This window comes from Notothenia rossii (assembly GCF_949606895.1).
Source record: "Notothenia rossii genome assembly, chromosome: 6".
Taxonomy (NCBI): domain Eukaryota; kingdom Metazoa; phylum Chordata; class Actinopteri; order Perciformes; family Nototheniidae; genus Notothenia; species Notothenia rossii.
This window is the reverse complement of record NC_136909.1, coordinates 20,046,376-20,067,503: the sequence shown is the minus strand read 5'-3', so window position 1 is coordinate 20,067,503 and position 21,128 is coordinate 20,046,376. Positions and strand designations below refer to the sequence as shown.

Below are 21,128 nucleotides of genomic sequence, written 5' to 3'. Positions count from 1 at the left end.
GCATCTGCGTTATTAGTGGTTATTTGTAAGTAGTTGCTTTACTTAGTGTCCTTGTTTTCCAGGACCGATGGCTGCTGTTTCACCATGGTGCAGGAGGAGGGCGGGGCATTGGTAGAGAAAGCAGGATGTCTTGCGCTGAGCGGATCAGAATTTCAATGTCGGGTGAGTAGATGACTGTCGCAGCACACTACAAAAAACTGCTCTCTTTTTCCACCAATTATTTAGTGTCCTTTATCTCATATCTTATCTTAACATATGTTCAATTGACTATGACACAACACAGAGAAAATACAATTCAATTTATGGTTTGAGCCATAACTTAATAAAAAGCTGAACATATATAATATATCATAATTACATTTCTCTCTTCCAGAACACGGGGAACCCACTTCAAAGGAGATCAGTGGAGTGCTGTTCAGACGAAGATTACTGCAATAAAAACTTGCATCCTACACTGCCACCACTTAAACCACCTCGTAAGTCTATCTATCATTCTCCTTTCATCCCTCCACTCTTTCTTTTCCATCAAACACAAAAAATAGCTATTTTCTCCAGTTGACAAGTGGCATTGACAGTGTACAATAAACAAAGACAGAGCAAAGAACTGTGATTGATGGTGTTATGGCACACAAGATTAAAGATATCATGACATGCTTAGAGAGACAAAGACAGCTTGATTGGGGGAGACAACGGGAGTTACTGTCAAACTGTCCTGGAGCTGGGTGTTAAGGGAGTACCGAGGTCTACTGTGCACAACACTATACTCCATGTGCAAGTTTCTGAGTCTTATTGTGTATTTGAGAGACAGTAAGCCTAGATTTCCAGAGAAATCACAAACCCCAGCAGACAGCGAGGGCAGTCATCAATCTGAAACCCTATCATAGTGGATCAGGAAGAGAATTCATCGACTAGGCTCAGGGCTTCCTCTCGCTTCGGACTGGGGCCTTAGGGGAAAAGAGTGTGTGCCAGAAGAAAATGAAAAATTGATGAGTGAAATACGATTTGTATTTGATTAACTGTAAAGCGGTTCTTTCAAGTGACTTGTAAGGATGACTGATTTCTTCGTATACTTTTCTCTATTTCCTCTCCATGTTTTGGGGATTTCAAACAATTTGATTTGATCCTTGTTAGTTTCTAGCCGACATTTCTAGGGCAGAAATGGACTCCAAGCCAAACATTTCCAGTTTTGGGATAGCGTTTTTTCTCCATCTAACATTGTTTTTATGTCTTTTCATACCTTTTTTCTGCCCCTCTCTTCCATTCCGTCTCACTTTTCTTTTCTTGCCACCCCGAAAACCTCTCCCACCTCTATCCTCCCCTCTCCAGTCTATGTTGATGGGAAGATCCACCACATGGCCTTGTTGGTCTCAGTCACTGTGTGCAGCATCATACTGGCCTTCATTATAGTGTTCTGCTACTTCAGGTAATAACATGTGACCATCAAATGCACACAAATCAAAATTATTCTCGCTACAGTTTCCAGCAAAACTTTATAAATACCTTTCGACTATAATGCAAATATGTCATAAATAATACCAAAAATCTTCCTGTTATGTCAACAAATTACGAGTATACCATGCCATAAAGATGAATCAAAACGGCATAGAATAGTATCTTTCCTTGTAAACTATGTCACTAAAACTAGATAAAAGTCAACAACGTTGTTATATTTTATGTCATAAAAATCTAATTAAAAAGTCATAGCATAATATGTCATGACACTTGAAGTTATGCTGAATGCTTGTGTGTTCTTACAGGTATAAGCGCCAGAGGGCTCGTCCTCGGTACAATATTGGTCTGGAGCAGGACGAGAGCTACATTCCCTCCGGAGAGTCTTTGAGGGAGCTGATCGAGCAGTCTCAGAGCTCTGGCTCTGGCTCAGGGCTCCCTCTGCTGGTGAGATACGCAAATTGCACCTAACACCTGTTGGATCAAAGCGATGCACCCTGGGTCCCTTGTATGTACACTAGTGCACATTGCCATACTTGATTCCATTTTGTCTCGTGTCTTACCATTAAGGAAGTATGTGAGGAGATGATGGTGGTAATTTGATACTTATAAGACATACCATAAGATTTAAGCATTTTCTTTAAAATATTCTTATATAAAGTTTGACCCTGTGAAACATTGAAAACACTATTCCCTAATTAGCTTGGGAGCACCTAACCATCTAAGGCAGAGGTCTCAAAGTCAAGGCCCGCGGGCCACTTGTGGCCCGCCGGCCGACATTTTGTGGCCCCCGAGTGGACATCAGTATGTAATGTTAATGTGGCCCGCGTGTCTTTACCAAACGCGCTTTGGCCCACATGGGCTACCATAGCAGGCAGCCAGCCGGGTTGCTAGGAAACGCAGCAAGCAACGGAGTGACACCAAGTGGAAGCGTAGCGGTCCTCATTCATCACATCATGTCCCTCTCAAAACCCACTGGGAAAAGAAAGGTCGACGATGACCACAGACAATTTCATGAAAGGTGGGAGTTAGAATATTTATTTGTTGAGCACAGGGGAACCCCTACCTGCCTTGTATGTGCTGAAAAAGTTGCCGTTGTCAAAGAATACAACATCAGACGCCACTACTTAACGAGGCATGCCGAGGAGTATGCGAAATACCGGGGAGATGAGAGGGAGAAGCGAGTCACAGACCTAAAGAAATGTTTCACCTGGCAACAAACTCTCTTTAGGAAACCAACCGACGAGGCTGATAAAGCAGTAAAGGCCAGCTACACACTGAGCGAGATGATCGCTAGGGCAGGAAAGCCTTTTACAGAAGGCGAGTTTATTAAGGAGTGTATGTTGCAGGCTGCGAGTATTGTCTGCCCCGAAAAGAGAGCTCAGTTTGCCAGCATCAGCCTGTCACCTAACACAGTGGCAGAGCGTGTTACCGAGCTGTCAGGTAACATTTATGGCCAGCTACGTGACAAAGTCAAAGACTTCCGTGCTTACTCAGTGGCCCTGGATGAGAGCACAGACACCACTGACACTGCCCAACTGGCCATATACGTCCGTGGTGTAGATGATAAGTTTCATGTAACGGAGGAATTACTCAGGGTTATCCCTATGTGTGGCCAAACCACTGCGCAGGAGATATTCCGCCAGCTGTGTGATGCCCTCTCGGATGCTGGTCTGTCATGGAAAAGGTTGGCTGGGATAACTACAGACGGAGCGCCTTCAATGACAGGGAGGAAGAATGGACTTGTTGCACTTGTGCAAAAAAAATTGGAAGAGGAGGGTGTGGAGGAGGCAATCGCTCTGCACTGCATCATCCACCAGCAGGCCCTAGCCTGCAAATGCCTAAAGTTTAAACACGTGATGTCTGTTGTGGTGAAGGTCATAAATCGACTCAGATCTAAGGGCTTAAAGCACCGTCAGTTCCGGGCTTTTCTGGAGGAGATCGAGTCAGCGTACGAAGATGTTCTGTACTTCACAGAGGTAAATATTCCTTGTTTACGTATACCTTCTCTCGGTCTGTTAATATTTCTTATATTCTCTGCCCCCCCTCTCCCCCCCTCTCTCTGTCCCCCCTCTGTCTGTCTCAGACTCACACACTCACACACACACACACACACACACACACACACACACACACGCACACACTCACGCACACACACACACACGCGCACACAAGGGGGGGCACCACCAGATGCGCATTTCTCCTTGCCGCCCGGTCAGCAAGCGCCTCGGACCCTCAGCTGTGTGTCTGTGGCTATGTGTAGCCTGTGTCAATGTGTGTGTTAATCTCTCTTGCGCTCTGTGAAGATGAATAAACACAAATCGCGCACCGCGAGAGGTGGCGCAGAGGTGCGCGCTCTGGCTCATCTGGCACAATCGGTTAACGGGGCCGAAAGGAAACTGGCTTCGCTCCGTGGCTATTTCACGTCCGACGTTGATGTTAAACACACGTTGTTATTGATATTGTAGCGTCCGACCCGACGTAACTACAACAACATAACACAAACTTATCTGACAGCTCTCACTTTTTCCTCTGCTCCTCACTCACACACACACACACACACACACACACACACACACACACACACACACACACACACACACACACACACACACACACACACACACACACACACACACACACACACTCTTCTCGTTAAGTGTTCTTTTTCTGTTAGGTTATTCTTTCTTTTTCTTTTCCTTCTCTTTCTTACCTGTTAGTGTATGAAGACAATTAATTTAATTTAATTTAATTTGATTTCAGGTACGCTGGCTCAGCAGAGGGAACATGCTAAAGCGGTTCTTTGAGTTAAGGAATGAAGTGAAAGCCTTCATGGAGCAGGATGGGATGGAGGTTCCTGAGCTAAGTGACCCAAAGTGGCTCATGGACTTCGCTTTTCTGGTCGATATCACACATGAGCTGAATGTGCTCAACAAGAAGCTACAGGGCCCAGGCCAGCTGGTCAGCGCTGCCTATGATAATGTGAAAGCGTTCTCCACAAAACTGGTCTTATGGAAAACCCAGGTCTCTCAGAAAAACCTCTGCCACTTCCCAGCATGCAAGGCACTTGCAGACAAAGGTACACCATTCAGTTGTGAGGAGTATGTTGAAGCCATTGTGAAGCTACAGGAGGAGTTTAATCACAGGTTTGCAGACTTTAAAACACACAAGTCCATCTTTCAGATTTTTGCCAACCCCTTTTCCTTTGATGTGGAAGATGCTCCCCCTGTGCTTCAAATGGAGCTCATTGACCTACAGTGCAGTTCTGATCTCAAAGCCAAGTTCAGGGATGTGAATGGGAATGAAGAGAAGCTTGGACAGTTTATGAGAGAATTGCCCGCCACCTTCCCTGAGCTGTCCAGGATGTTCAAGAGGACCATGTGCCTTTTTGGGAGCACATATCTATGTGAAAAGCTCTTCTCCACCATGAACTTCAACAAGTCCAAGCACAGGAGCAGACTTACAGATGCACATCTTCAAGCCATACTGAGAGTTTCAACCGCCTCTTCCCTCAAGCCAAATGTGGCTCAGCTGTGTGAGAGGAAGCGCTGTCAGGTCTCTGGCTGCAAAAAGTAGACAAGAGAGTCCTATGTTCTGAAGAACTGTTCATTGTTCACTTTAAAAAAGAGACTTGTTCTTACTTCCCTGGGTAAAAAAGGTAAAATTAAAATTAATTTTTTTTTCAGAGGAATTTATGTTTATAATTACTGTTCATGCACTTTGAGATTGTTGACAGTGCAATACAAATTTAATAATAATAATAAATGTCTGTTGAGGAACTGTTATGTAATAATAAATACTGTGAAGGTTGGAACAGTTGTTTTCTAAAAGGTTAAATTAAAAAAATATATATATTTTTTTTTTTTCAGAGGAATTTATTTATGTTCTGTTTATGCACTTTGAGAATGTTGTTGAACTGTTGATGAACTGTTAATAAATATTGAGAAAATTGGAACCGTTTTTTTTTTTTTTTTAATACTAAACACCCTTTTTAAGAAATACTTGAGTACTTGTGGCCCAACCTCAGCCAGGCTCCCCCTCCAGTGGCCCCCAGGTAATTTGAGTTTGAGACCCCTGATCTAAGGGTTTCCTTTCTGAAATCTAAGGAGCTACATTTTACTGACACAAAATGCAAAACACACATCGGTTTAATAGCGTATCTTAAAATCTTAGAAGTTACACTTTTGAGCAGTGTTTTTCAAACTTTTTCATACCAAGGACCACTTAACCAATAAAAAAACACTCGCGGACCACCTAACTCCACAAATATCAAAAAACACATTGTTTTTCTAGAACAGATTACAAATCGCCTGAAAATGGTACAAACAAGTGGCAACATGTGTGATGGAGGTGTTGCGCTGGGCTATATCATGCAATCGAAAGTGAAACTTAACCTTGCTCCATTGCGGAGATATTCCCGCGAGAGTGCGGAAAACTGAAATGTATTTATTTATTTCAAATGTGAAATGTTACGAATATACTCACGGACCACTAGGGGGCGGTCACGCACCACCAGTGGTCCGCGGACCACACTTTGAGAAGCACTGCTCTTGAGCAAACCATTCTATATATTTGTTCTCCTCTTCAGGTGCAGCGAACGATAGCCAAGCAGATCCAGATGGTGAAGCAGATAGGCAAGGGGAGGTATGGAGAGGTGTGGATGGGCAGATGGAGGGCAGAGAAAGTTGCCGTTAAAGTTTTCTTCACCACTGAGGAGGCCAGTTGGTTCAGAGAGACTGAGATTTACCAGACTGTTCTGATGAGACATGAGAACATCCTCGGTAAGACTGGCTTCTTTCTGTATTTTCTCATGTGTACCTTTTCTAATATTACTCCCCTCTTGTATCGGCCTTGTTTGCTTTTGGGAGTATTAACCTCCCTATCTGTCTGTCTTTACACGTTTCTCTTGTATTAAAAACCAACTAACGTATACTCTTCGTGCTCCATTTCAATCAACAAAGTTACAGGGGATTTGAAGGGGAATACAATAAATTAGTCTTTCTTATATAGTTGCAGCAATCCTAACAATCCTTAATCGTGGACTGTCGGATAGATGAGTTGGTTTACTGATAGGTTACTAATGCAAGTGGGACTGTCCATTGTTAACGTTGCTGCACCACACTGCACTCACTGCCAAAAACAATCAATTATGGCCCAGAGAACGTACACCACAACAAATTATAATGTAGACAACAACAGACTGCAAAGGAAAGATTGCATAATTAAACACTACAAGATGCATAGTAATTAAGAAGTCGGGCAAAAGATCACCTGCCAGTAAACTAGAAGACAGACTCTATGGAGCTGCTGTGCATAATGTTGGCTTCTACAGTCGATACTGCATGTTTTGTTTTCTAATTCGACACTGGGATCATCAAATTCACTAAATAAGAAAATGGTCAAGATTAAGATGTTAAAGTCCTAAAATAAAGTTACATTTTAAATCTTGAAATGACCTCTATGTATACTGATTTCACATGATAAAAGTATTTTTTCTCAGCAAAAGTGAATTAATGTATTGGCTGCACAAACTGGTTCTGCTTTAATTCTAGGATTGAACCTAACCTATTAAAACCTACATGTTACAGTGAAGACACACTCCCTGACTCCTCTATTCACTCTCTTTCCATTCTCAGGTTTTATAGCTGCTGATATTAAAGGAACTGGCTCCTGGACCCAACTCTACCTAATCACTGACTACCATGAAAACGGCTCTTTGTATGACTACCTCAAATCAACCACTCTCGACAATAAAGCCATGCTGCGGCTGGCCTACTCCTCTGTGTCTGGCCTCAGTCACCTCCACACTGAGATCTTTGGCACCCAGGGCAAACCTGCCATTGCCCACAGGGATCTAAAGAGCAAGAACATACTAGTCAAAACAAATGGGACCTGCTGTATAGCTGACCTGGGACTGGCAGTCAAGCTTATCAGGTGAGTGAGTCAATCACATTTGTTGCTGTTAAGCATATTTTCAATATATGTCTCAAATCCTCATTCTGCTGAATGTTAAAGTGGACCTATCATGCTATATTTGAATAATATAGTGTAGGACCATACATATATAAGGCATATTTATACTTTTTATTTTTCAAAATACCAAACAGATCATGCATTTTAGCCATTCCTCATTTCGCTCAATTTAACACTGTCTTTGCATGGGCTGATTCTGTGAGAACAGCACCATCTACAGGCCTGGCATATGTACTACAGCGTCTCCAGCGCTTTCGAACGGCAATGTCCGTGGCTGTCTCCTCCTGATTGGTGGAGTTGACCCAATAGCCGTAGCGCCACTTCTGTGACGTCATAGAAGTGTTCAAATCTGGATCAGTCTGTATCAGATCCGTTGCAGCTCCTTTTTAAGAGATTTGGGTATGGAGGAACACTTCTGAGACTTTGTGAGTTCCCTGGAACACCGGGGACTCATATTCATGTATGAAAGACGGACAAAAGTGCATTTTGCATGATAGGTCACCTTTAAGCTTTGGTAGGGGGCTGAAAATGTTCATGAATCAGAGTACTTTGAACTTCTATTATTTCAGAGGATTCAGTAATGTGCATAGTTCATTCATCTTTAATCTAAAAATGTTACTTTGATCTCTGCAGTGACACCAATGAGGTCGACATCCCTCCCAACACCAGAGTGGGCACAAAGCGCTACATGCCTCCGGAGGTTCTGGATGAGACTCTGAACAGAAGTCACTTTCAGTCGTACATCATGGCTGACATGTACAGCTTCGGGCTGATTCTCTGGGAGATCGCACGGCGTTGTGTCTCAGGAGGTAAATATACCTTTTATGTACATACTTTTATCTTTTTGGACACAAACAACTTTTTTAAATGCCAACAATTTTGTACTGTTTGGGATGGCTATGCTCTATGGAGTTTGATATCTTGACACATGACCAGAGTGTATTTCAACTGCATATTATTGGTTGTAGGGATCCTTGAAGAGTACCAGTTGCCATACCATGAGTTGGTGTCTACAGACCCTTCATATGAAGACATGAGAGAGGTGGTCTGCATCAAAAGACTACGACCATCATTTCCTAATCGGTGGACCAGCGATGAGGTAAAATACATCTAAATAGTACAACTCATACATGCTATCATACACACACAAACTAATGACCTTCCTAACACTATCTGTGTCTCCTCAGTGTTTGAGACAGATGGGGAAGCTGATGACAGAATGCTGGGCCCACACCCCGGGCTCCCGCCTCACAGCCCTACGGGTAAAAAAGACACTTGCCAAGATGTCAGAATCGCAGGACATCAAGCTGTGAGCAGTTTGTTTACACAGGCGCGGAAAAGGCTCTTGCTGTCACACTGGCTCTGGTCCAGGATGCACTATCCTTGGAAAAGGTGGAGGAACAGGAAGCATGATCACCACTTGGAAATCGCAGGATCACACACTTCGAGTCCAGATCCACAGAACACGAGAGTCCAGGTCCCCCTTTGAAAGAATGTATAACAGGATTACGGTGGTAAACTCAAAGTGAAACTCATTCAAAACAATCCGTCCGACCCTGTTCTGTCGATCAGAAAAGATGAGTCATTTTCATTTCAGACTAGTTTAAGGAGTCTAAATCCAGTTTCTTGTTCACATGCTCCAAAAGCCCTGGAGAAAATAAATGTAAGTTTAACTTGACACTGTAGCTGCAGAGATATGCCGACACGCTACTGACTAGTGAGTGGAATACTATATCAATGCTTTCTGTGAAAGCTAGCCTACCTGTAGATGAAGGTCCCATTGATAAAGCATTAGGCTTATTGCAGCATGACACCTCCTTTCTAAACAGTCGACCCACTACTGCCTTTATGTTCCAATTGGATTGAACACTTGTGTCACTCTTGAGTTGCTTTAGGTTGCAATGACTGACACTATGTGGCAGAACGAGTGTTTGTTGAGGCTTTAAAAGTTTTGTTTACGCTGTAAGGTGTTCAGACACTGAAGAAAAGGTAAACCTGTATTTTTTTATTATAATGGGATGTCAAAAATGCAACAGCTTGTTTTTCATGTAAAACTCAAACTCTTCTTTGTGAAAAAATAAAGTTGATATGTCCAAATAAATTCTGGATAGAGGCTCTACATGCCTGTGTTCCCTTGCCCTGCTTTAGGAAAGGGGGCTTTGCAGTAGTAATGCCAATGAAGCAGAACGGTGCCACCCATAGGTGCTCCGCAGCAATTTCAGGAAGGAAGGTCTGCCAAGGCAATCAGAAATTGTTGTACACTAACTGTATTGATGACTTCTCTGATGTAGTGATCTATTTTAAATGTGTGTAATTGTGCCTGTGTTAGTTTAGGGGTTCAACAAGTCGTTTTTCATTCAGACACTCCCAATAAAATCGCGTATGATTATGGTTGGAATGTGTGTGTTAATACTGCCGGACCAGAAGCCTACACTAAAGATATAATAGCCACACACACAGTTTTGTTGAAAAAGCGACTGGTCCTAGAAATCATCCTCTGTCGCCCCCAAACCAACACTAGGTTTACCCAGTAAACATGGAAAGGTCCTTTCTTTCTGACCACCAGGCTGCCCCATACATTAAAGTACATATTAGGCTTATTCACCATAATAAACAGCTGACACACGGAAATCTAATGGCAGTAGAGTCGTTAAAAAATCAATCATCTGGTTTTTTCCGGGGAACTTCTCCGCTGATTCAAATTCTCACATGGTAGCAGTCAAGTATTAGGAAGATTAAAAAGCCTTACTGCCTCAGTATGAAATATTTCTGAAGGTAAATGTGGAAACCTTTCATCATCACAGTAAGCACATTCTTAGGTTGTCTGCTGCCACATCCAATCGTTGTAATTCTTTTTAGTCCATTTGTAAAATCCTTGATAAACTTTCCTTCAGGTCAATGAGTAGTCTTTTTGTTTGTTTTCAATATCTTTGCCTTCTAAAATCGTGGGATTCTTTGTAATTGTTGATTGATGTGTTGTGTTATACACTCTCTTTCCTCTTGGATTGTGTGCCTTATTTAATATGTATCTACTTGTCTGTGAGAGAAAGTGGTGTTTCTAATTCAGTAAAAAGGTTGAACATTCCCCCAATAAAGTGTTTCACTCATGGACATGGCTGATTCACAGTTTGTGGTGGCTGAATGAGGAGCATACTAACTAATCTCGCAGGTGCCTCTTACTGTTAAGGCATGCTCTCAATATTTCCTTGTTTAAAGAGAAGTGCATGCCTCATTGCAGCCCAGCGGTGCTGCTGAGCACACAGCATGTTAAACAGCTACACCATAAGCATTTCTTGTTTCTATTACTTCCTTGTCATGTCTAAGAAACTTATAGTGAAAGTTTATTCTTTATGTTAGTTTTGTCATGTCCCTTTGTCCTGTGCTTTATGTTTATTCCCTTAATTAATTCTCCATCTCATTTCAGGGCTCCACGCTCCCCGCCCCCTTCTGTCTCCTGCGTCCTTGATTATTTTCCCCGCCCTGATTGTTTCCACCTGTGTCCCCTTTACCTGTGTATATATGGTGTTAGCTCCCTCCTGTTCATTGTCAGTTCGTTGTCTCTCTATGACCTACGTTCCTGCTTACAGACTTCTCACGGATCTATGTTATTGATCACTGTTCTAGTTTTCCTTGAAAGAGTGTTTTGTTTTCCTTGTTTTCATTACTGTGCAAATCCCAGTAAAGTTTTTTCTCGGTTAAAGGAATGTTCACCTCTGCTCCCATACTCACCCTGCCGGACACCACTCGTCAGTTTGTGGTAGAAGTGGATGCCTCCAACAAAGGGGTGGGAGCGGTACTCTCCCAGGGACTACAGAAGGACAACAAACTTCACCCCTGCGCTTTCCTGTCCAGGAAGCTCTCCCCAGCAGAGAGAAATTACGACGTGGGAAACCGTGAGTTGCTGGCCGTGAAGCTGGCACTAGAAGAGTGGAGGCATAGGTTGGAGGGAGCCGAGCATCCTTTTGTGGTCTGGACCGATCACAAAAACCTGGAGTATATAAGAAAAGCCAAAAGACTGAACTCCCGCCAGGCTAGGTGGACCTTGTTTTTGAGCCGTTTTGACTTTGTTCTTTCCTACAGGCCGGGGTCTCAGAATGTCAAGCCTGACGCTCTGTCCCGTCTGTTTGACCCTGTGCCTGCAGTCAAGAAGCCGGAACCCATCATCCCATTAAACCGGGTGGTAGGAGCGCTGACTTGGTCAGTAGAGAAGGAGGTAATACGAGCCAATGCTGGAGCTCCTGCACCAAGGGGTTGCCTGCCTAACTGGCTTTTCGTTCAGGAGGCCGAGCGACCACAGGTGATTCACTGGGCTCACACTTCGCTGCTCACCTATCACCCAGGAGTCAAGAGAACTATGTTCATTATAAAACAACGTTTCTGGTGGACATCAATGGAGAAGGAGGTGAAGGAGTATGTGGAGGCGTGCCCTGTCTGCGCTCGAAACAAGACCTCTTCCAGGGCGAAAATAGGACTATTACAACCACTCCCTATTCCCAACAGACCCTGGTCAGAGATCTCCATGGACTTTGTCACTGGCCTGCCCCTCTCTAGAGGTAAAACCACAGTTCTCACGGTAGTAGACAGGTTTTCTAAAATGACACATTTCATTGCTCTGCCCAAGATGCCCTCAGCTAAGGAAACGGCTAAGGTCATGATGCATAATGTGTTTCGGCTTCATGGTTTCCCAAAGGATATTGTGTCGGACCGGGGCCCCCAGTTTGTGTCACGCTTCTGGAAGGAGTTCTGCAGCCTCATCGGTGCCACGGTCAGTCTCTCGTCTGGATACCATCCGGAGTCTAACGGCCAGACAGAGCGCCTAAATCAAGAACTGGAGACCTGCCTACGCTGCCTGGGGTCCCAGAATCCATCCTCCTGGAGCGAGCACCTCACCTGGGTTGAGTATGCGCACAACATCCTCCCTACTTCTGCCACGGGCCTGTCCCCGTTTCACTGTGTTTATGGCTACCAGCTGCCCCTGTTCCCAGCCACGGAGAGAGAGGTCACGGGGTCGGGTGTTGTCGGCGCGTTTGGGCTGCGGCTAGGAAGATCCTCTGCGGGAATTCACAACTGGTTAAAAGAGCAGCAGACCGAAAACGCCGACCAGCCCCTGTATACCATCCAGGCCAAAAAGTCTGGCTTTCTACACGAGACCTTCCCCTCCACGTACTCTCCCGTAAGTTGGCTCCCCGGTTTGTGGGTCCTTTTACCATCAACCCGGTTTCAGGGAGACTAAGGCTTCCCAGTGCCATGAAGGTACATCCCACCTTCCATGTAGGGAAACTAAAACCATTGAAGGAGAGCGCTATGGTTCCCACCGCCAAACCCCCCCCCCCCCCCCCCGCCCCCCCGGATGATCGATGGAGGTCCGGTTTACACAGTCAAGACACTATTGGCTAGTCGGAAAAGGGGTAGAGGGTGACAGCTACTGGTTGACTGAAAGGGTTATGGTCCTGAGGAGCGGGCATGGATTCCTTCCCGCTTCATCGTAGATAAAAGCCTCATTGAGGATTTTGACCGCCTCAACTCAGAGGAGCCTGGGCTGTCAGGAGCCGTCCCTTGAAGGGGGGGGGGGGGGGGGGGGGGGGGGGGGCGGGTACTGTCATGTCTAAGAAACTTATAGTGAAAGTTTATTCTTTATGTTAGTTTTGTCATGTCCCTTTGTCCTGTGCTTTAATGTTTATTCCCTTAATTAATTCTCCATCTCATTTCAGGCCTCCACGCTCCCCGCCCCCTTCTGTCTCCTGCGTCCTTGATCTTTTCCCCGCCCTGATTGTTTCCACCTGTGTCCCCTTTACCTGTGTATATATGGTCTTAGCTCCCTCCTGTTCATTGTCAGTTTGTTGTCTCTCTATGACCTACGTTCCTGCTTATCTCACGGACTTCTCACGGATCTATGTTAATGATCACTGTTCTAGTTTTCCTCGAAAGAGTATTTTGTTTTCCTTGTTTTCATTACTGGGATTTTATTTTGAAACACTATCCGAGTCCGAGTGGTGAGTCGTGCAATTGAGTTCATGCCTCAGAGTTCACTCCTTGACATTCCTCTACAGAATGCTTTATCCAACTAATATTGGAGTCTGGCAACTGTTAATATTAATTACACAGAAAGGTACAAATCAAAGCATTGCAAATGACATATATATAATCATCATGGTCTTCTCGCCCGTCGAAGTTGCTTCCACTATGTCATCTAGACTCCCTGTTACTAGGATGATGTCCTATCTCCATGTACTTTTGAGGAAAGCCTCACACTGGATACCGAATGTATAACTTGTTATGTCAGCCAAAGATGGAGAACCCTGAAGTTTCCGGCTTGTTTCTGTTGAGGACCCTTTGATTGAGAGTCACTTGGTAACACATTCTGTTAGCGGGAAATGATCCACACATACTGTATGGACAGCAGAATACATAAAACGTTCCCTAGGAAACGATATAAAGACAACAAACTGTACCGGCGAAACATGTACAGCCAAGGCTCACAGGTGGTGAGGGATCACTTCTTTATTTCTCTTCTCATTATCTGTTCTCCATCCTGTTGGTACAGAACTACACATGCTGGCTATTGTGTGTTTCGCAGCATGTTCTATGACACGTCTCTTCATAAGACGTTTTCGTATTTCCTACAATTAGAAGTTGCCAGTATTAAACTGTGTACACCCTGGAGGTTTAGGGGATACGAAACACAGTGGAGTTATCAAATTTAAAACATATAAATAATGAATGGGTGAATTAATATACCCACATGGCACCTAAGGTCAGAAGAGCTTTATTTAACAGCTGGTCTTATGTCTGTGACCCCTCCTGTTGTTCATTGATAAGCCTGAAACATGCACTTGTCAAGGTTCAGAGGCAAATTTTGCAAATATGGCAGTAGCCATCGAACATCTTAAGATAAGATAAGATATACTTTATTGATCCCAAGTTGGAAAATGTTTTTGTTACAGCAGCATACTACTTTGTTCTACTCCACTACAATTCAGAGGTTGACCTGGTATTTTTACTCCACAACATTTATTTTAGTTACTTTGCAGATTCTGATTAAAGATGTGAAATATAAACAACCCTTAAATCAGACTTTAGTTATATCTGAGTCAAATTCAGGGAAGGTCAAGTGAAAATAAACTACTTTGTCAGACTTCATATTTATCTGTGGATAACCCCAACGTTTTTTTCTTATTCAAAAGAAGACCTTAACTTAAAGTATTCTTTAATGTTTAAATAAAGCCTTATTATTTTTGTTTTCATCAAATAAAACTTATTCAACAACAAACTTCAATAACATGCTTTAACCACTAGGCGGTACGGGTTAAAACACCAATGGTGTAGTTAATAAAACATATCAAGCATAATATGACTATTGACTTTATTGTGAAATCAAAGCAGAACGGTAAAGGAAAATACAGTTTCAGTCTCTCGATTTGAAGCTTATGCATTGTACCATGAACCTGTATAGACCTGTAACAGTCAATTACATGAGGAGTTGGAAAGGTAGTAAATAATATCTTTAAAAACTACAAAAAAATCCCTTTCTATCAGCTGTGCACCGTTATGGTGTGTATATATAGTCTACCAATTGGATCAAATATAAAAGTCAGCCGAATTAGTGTTGATACTGAGAGGAGACGTATTGTGTGAAAAGAAATGGAAGATGTTGTTTGATTGCTAATATATTTATGATCCACGTCACGTATTCAGTTTTGGCGGCATTTCTTACAGTTTGTCAAAAGGTCTTCTGATCAGGGCTCTATAAATAAATATCTACGGCAGATATGTAATATTTAATGCAGCTGAACCGTGTATTACAATGCCGTTATGTGATGACTTCCAAATAGAAAAGCAAGAACACTCGGAATAAAGTATTATTTTATTTTTAAAAAATGTTTTTCCGATTTCCTATCGGATAAACACCATATCCCAACATGCATTGCGGCTAAAACGATCGATGTTTTAGCCTATCAAAACCTCGGAAAAAAGAAAGGTGTCTCTCAGAATCGAAAGAGAAAAACCTATGGGAAAAACACAAAAGCATTGTACACAATTTAAACCAATAAATGTCGTATAATTAACAAGGATACACTGATGTTTTTTAGTGATGAGTACTGCAGATATCACTGTTAAATCATTTGATCATTGGTTTTATTATGAAAACGTAGAGACCGGAAATACTGTTTACAACCCGTAACTTTACATGGAGGCTGCCGCATACCTCAAATCATCTTCCTAATATCTATGAAACTATAGATCCTACATATCGACTGGACGTGGATTATAAAAGTACAATACACATTTCTCGCTAGAAATTAAATCAAAAAGCGTTTTAATGGCCAAACTATCCAACAATTTAGGATTTTACAGAGAGGGTTACTTGTGAGTACACGACCATCTGTAACGTTTGCATTCAACGGGAGCACTAGAGGGCGAAAAGTTTAAAACGTAATTATAGGACGTATTAAGCGCTTGAACAAACAACATATTTGGTCGTAATAAGGGCCTGAACAATCGGCCCATTTGGTCGTATAAGTTGGAGGACTTGTTGCGACCGTGGGGAATCACGTGTAATCGTCTTCAGAGTTCTGTCGTTCTCAAGGTAATTACGTTGCTCCTTCAATGTTCTGTTGTCATGGAGAAGCTGCCGTCATGGCGGCCCATCTCCTCCAGCACAGCGGCCAGTTCGTTTAGGTCTCCATGGGGGAAGTGCTGGGCCTCCCACAGATCCAGGATCACTCCTGTGGGACTGGACTTGGTGGAAAAAGTAGTTCAGATACCTGAATTAGAGCAGAAGGACGACGTATCTCGTTAATATTACATGACAGAATAGATTTCCTTCTCCCACCTTGTTAGCACAAAGTTACTTAGAGATAGAGTGTGTGTTGTAGTCATGGAGTTCTGTCATGAATCAACTTTACTGTAGGAAACACACTCAAGTATACTAAAGCTACAGGCTGCAACTACAAATCACAACAAAGGCCAAATCAAAGTGTTCCATGGATCAACATCAAACTTTCTTCATGATAAAAAACATTCTTACAAAAGAATTATGATTTTTTTTTTAAGGTCAAATATGTAACGTGTCTTTGCAGAAGGGAAATCAAATTACTCTGAAAAGGATTCTGAAAAGCTAACAATCTCTACTTTCTCATGTAAGAAAGTAATCCCTTTTCATGTATTTTCATTGCTCTAAAAGTGAAATGTAATGTATCTTGATCTGACGTGCTCTCTTCAGAACCTAAAATGTGAAAACATATTAAAAGCCCCTGATATCAGAGCATACTGTACAGCAAAACACGCGGGAAAATACCATATAACGTAAAACATTTATTGAGTGAAGGACTTGTGAAATTTGCCATAATAATTGTTTATTCTACCCATTTCAGATTATAAGAAAAAAATGCATTTTCAAGTTGATTAAGAGCACCAAAATGTATCAAAAAGTCCACAGGGAGAACAGTTTTCATGAGAACAGTACTAAAGCTGTCGCAAATAGACTTTGAATTACATAGTGGTTGTAGAGAAAAAGTCTAACGCTGAACCATCTGTGAATAAAGTATTGAAGATGCTAAGTTTGTTAGTTGGAAAATAAAGTTAACAGATGCCGCATAAAAGGCTGTGTGATTTTTGTCTTCATTAACTTTACCATGATTCAGAGGGAGTTACAATAAGGTCTGCTTAAGAAAGAATTGTCCAGTCAAGTCTATTGTTAAATAGGATTTTTTTAGAACATTATGCGTAACATAAAGTTTTTCTTGTCACTACAGGTAGCAGGACAGTCATTAATGATTACTTAATTGGCTGAAAGACATTGCTTAACCTTTATTTATTCTTTTTTAATTCAGATCAAGACATAAAATTGGTACAACATACATACTTTATTCCTAATCTTCCTATTTGCTCTGTCTATCACTTGCTTAGTAACTGAAACATTTACATAATTTATATTTTGCTTTGAAAATGGCATGTGGATATATTTTCCACATGACACATAAGTGACAGGAATGTAAGTTAGTGTTAAGGTCGGTGTGGGAAAGGGGCTTCAGAGAGGAGGGGAGACAGACGATGAATAGGGCAGGACTGTTTATTTATGAAGTGATTTTTCCTGTCATTGAGGAGCGAGGTAGCGATCGTGTTTGCCACTAATGAACAAAATGAATGAGTGTGAGAAAGAAAAGAAGAGCAAAGAACAAGGGTGGCTACAAACAACAGATATTAACATGAAAACAAAAACTGTTCTGCCCTGTCCATTTAACCTTGAAAAGTAGAAATCAGCACGTTGTGTTGGTGGAAAAACATAGCTGATTGTTTAGTGCTGTTTCTGGTCTGTAATGCGTTCTGCTAAAAAGGGTCCCATCAAACAAATACACACTGAGTTTTGTCTCCAGTAAATGCCTTACAGGCAAGAGGATAGCTCTGAAAAGGAAATGGTCTATTAAGTTTCTAAACGCATTTATGTATTAGTATGATAGCTCCAGGCAAAGGTGATGTAATCTCTAACAGCTCCTTTAAAGTGTCTCTTTCAGCTACCTGATGTCTTAACAGCACACCACGTGGAGAGACGTGTAGTCTGACATTTTCCCTGTATCCAGATGTCTTTATATCAAATGTATATTTTTATTTCGTCAAAACACCATTATCTCATGCCCTTAAAAATATCTTAGGCAAGGATATTCAAGAATTGTTTTTTTTAATGTGTTACTTTGTACAGACCTTTGGCTCATTTTGAAACACAAAAATTATTTTGTAGGCTTGCTAGGGTCTGCTCTCAGACTACGACATACAGACATAAGAACACTTAATTTAGCGTTCACTTTTGAAATGTACTCTGTTTTACCACTACTTAGGTAGGCCCCTTGCTCATAATTACTTTGACACTTGGGCTGCTGCTGATGATATGAACATACTTTCACAGAGTTCACACTGGAAGAAACTTTTCTAATCATATGCTGAACATATTATGATTGAATATCTACGGTTAGATATATGCATAAACACAGGGACAGGCGCACACACACGCACGCACGCACGCACGCACGCACTCACACACACACACACACACACACACACACACACACACACACACACACACACACACATACAGGAGCTTGCTCGCCCAATACTCCACCTCTCTCTCTCTCTCTCTCTCTCTCTCTCTCTCTCTCTCTCTCTCTCTCTCCCTGGCAGGGCCGTTTCTTCCTATAGGCGGACTATGCGGGGGCATAGGGCCCCCGCGGCCACTAGGGGGCCCCCAAGCTGAAAGTATTCATTTTTTTTCTTCATCCGAAAAAATAAAAAAGTTTAATAAGATAATAAGATGTACAAAATTAGTAGAAGCGGGAGGGCTTGTGGAAAGTAGCCCTCTCCATTATCCCAATACAGCGTCATTATTGCATAAAAAATGTATAGAAATGAAGGAGTACAAAGAAATAAAGAAAACAGGAGAACAAATGTAATAAAAGTTAGGGCAGGAAAACAATAAATGCAAATATATATATGCCCTAACTTTTATTACATTTTTTTTTACATTCATATGTTCATCCTGTGGTTTGGAACTGCTTTTGAATGTTATTACTAGGCATTTTCTTATGGAAAATGTTGTGCATAATCAGTACTGTTTTAAGCTCTCAACACATTTTAATAGATTGAGTTTTTTGAAATATGGGAGTTGTGTGTTCATATTTACCAACATCACAGACTATTCGTAATACTTTTTTTTTGGATGTTATTATTTTTTGTAGATTTGTTGAGTACGTGTTTCCCCATATTTCGGAGCAGTAGTAAAGGTAAGGGAGAAATAGACTGTTATAAAGAGTATATTTTCTTCAAGAATGTTCTTAGTATGATACAAAATACCTATTGTTTTTAACAGTTTAGTCTGTACATAATTTATATGGTGCTTCCAATTGAGATTTTTTGTCAACAAGCAGTCCTAAAAATGTACATGCACCAACTTTTTCCATCTCGGTATGGCAAATCCGTATAATGCAGTCATTTATACTCTCAGACTTTGTATTGAATAACATGTAATTTGTTTTGGCCACATTAAGTGATCATTTATTAACTGCTAACCAGTTACATAGTATTTCTAATTCTGCATTCACAATTTTAACAAGATCGCCAAGAATTAAAAGTTCAGGTTCAGCCATATTTTGGGAGAATTAAAATGAGCCGTCTTTATTTGTAGACAGCCAAGCCCCCTCCTGTGTTTGCAGTGGCGTTTTTATATGTACAAAAGTGGTGGGGCACAAAAAACGTAGATGTCTATATATAAGCTTCTGCAGTGAGGTTGGTGAGGCACTGGCACTGATATAGGTTTACAAATATTATATTTTGACCTAAATCAAAATATAATATTATTTTCAAAAGCTTTTTTTGTCTGATGCCTCGATTAATTTTAAACAGACAGTTCAACAAAAGGATACCCAAAACATGTAATTTTATCATTTAAATATTGAATTTTTCACTCTTAGTAAGATCCCATTTTCAATAAAATTGCGGTCTTACCTTGACTTGAAGATGAAGTCCATTTGCTTATCCTTCTGGACAAAAATCTCTATTACTTTTGTGTAAAAGTCGTCCTTATCTTCTTGTAGTTTCAAAAGTCTATCATAAATCTAATCGATAGATTTATGATTAGAAAATTATAAAAGTAGGGTAGACATGTGGATATTATCCTGCTGAACAAAACGTGCATTTATCTAACAGGTACGTTTCCCACAGATCTTATTTTGAGCTATTTTCTAAAATCCCATGGAGAAATATCATTGCTGTTTTGTAGAGGGAAGCTATGCGCAGCTTACTTCCTGGTTTTAGGACGCGTCTCTCTCCTCCTCTTCACACACCACACTTTTCGCGGCACACGTACTTACAGCCAATCAGCTCTGAATTATGTGAGATGACGTGTGGTGGGGATGGCAGCTCTATCCCCTATGGTCCTTATTTTTTTGTCACACACATTAAATAGGACAATACTCTGAGCATGCGCAATGTAGTTTTTATAGTCACCGTTCACTTAGACAGGGAGAGGGAGGGGCATGATCGGGTTTTGTCCCACATGGCTCTAAAGTTTAAACAGCTCAATAGGCACACACTGTAGACACTAATTAGAAGAACACAGACTAAATGTACAGACGAATCAGATGATTAACCATGATCTTAAAATATATTTTGTTATTTATTCTTTGCATTTTTTTGTAATCATTATTTGTAATACTTTCTGCCCCTAATGACCACTCGCCACTGTGTGTTCGGTGAAGCATTATATGCTTACAAATCCAATGTAGGATATAAACACGACTAAACTGCAATGATAGCAAAGCTGTGGCTTGGATTTTTGGGGTAATAAAGTCCAAATCATCGTTGATTCGCTGACAGCCCAACGATCACTCATTGGCTGACAGCCAATGAGTGATGTCTGAGGAAGATGAAAAAATGTAAATTAAACATTGTTGAGAAAATGCTGCATCTCTTTCTCATTTATTGACATAGAGGAGCCTTATTGTTTACCTTTTTTAAATCATTTTTTGTAATTTTCAATTGCTTGGTTTTCGTGAAATTAGCCTGTTTTCCTATTAAAGTGTAACAGATTGATGCATCTCCACAGATCATCTTAAAGGTTTCGGAATCCCCGCCATTGTAGTCAACTACAACTGTCAAAACTAGGGCCCCCAAACAGCATCTTGCATAGGGCCTCCAAAAAGCTAGAAACGGCCCTG

At 41.5% G+C, this 21,128-nt stretch overlaps 2 protein-coding genes across 2 annotated transcripts in view; both read left to right on the top strand.

Moving 5' to 3' along the window:
• Window positions 1–10,531, top strand: part of LOC307043723 (bone morphogenetic protein receptor type-1B-like) — a 73,919-nt gene extending 63,388 nt beyond the window's left edge. The window contains exons 5-13 of the mRNA XM_079688447.1: window positions 63–162; window positions 374–476; window positions 1,327–1,423; window positions 1,758–1,896; window positions 6,038–6,230; window positions 7,086–7,383; window positions 8,056–8,231; window positions 8,391–8,521; window positions 8,610–10,531. Of these exons, the coding sequence (XP_079544573.1) occupies window positions 63–162; window positions 374–476; window positions 1,327–1,423; window positions 1,758–1,896; window positions 6,038–6,230; window positions 7,086–7,383; window positions 8,056–8,231; window positions 8,391–8,521; window positions 8,610–8,735 (1,363 nt within the window). The 3' untranslated portion in view covers window positions 8,736–10,531. The remainder of the gene's footprint in view (window positions 1–62; window positions 163–373; window positions 477–1,326; window positions 1,424–1,757; window positions 1,897–6,037; window positions 6,231–7,085; window positions 7,384–8,055; window positions 8,232–8,390; window positions 8,522–8,609) is intronic.
• LOC307043722 (general transcription factor II-I repeat domain-containing protein 2-like) lies at window positions 2,176–5,420 on the top strand. Its single transcript, XM_079688446.1, has 2 exons — window positions 2,176–3,428; window positions 4,213–5,420. The coding sequence occupies exons 1-2, from the start codon at window positions 2,307–2,309 to the stop codon at window positions 5,023–5,025; spliced, it is 1,935 nt and encodes a 644-aa protein (XP_079544572.1). The 5' UTR covers window positions 2,176–2,306; the 3' UTR covers window positions 5,026–5,420.
• Window positions 10,532–21,128: the final 10,597 nt, after the last annotated feature.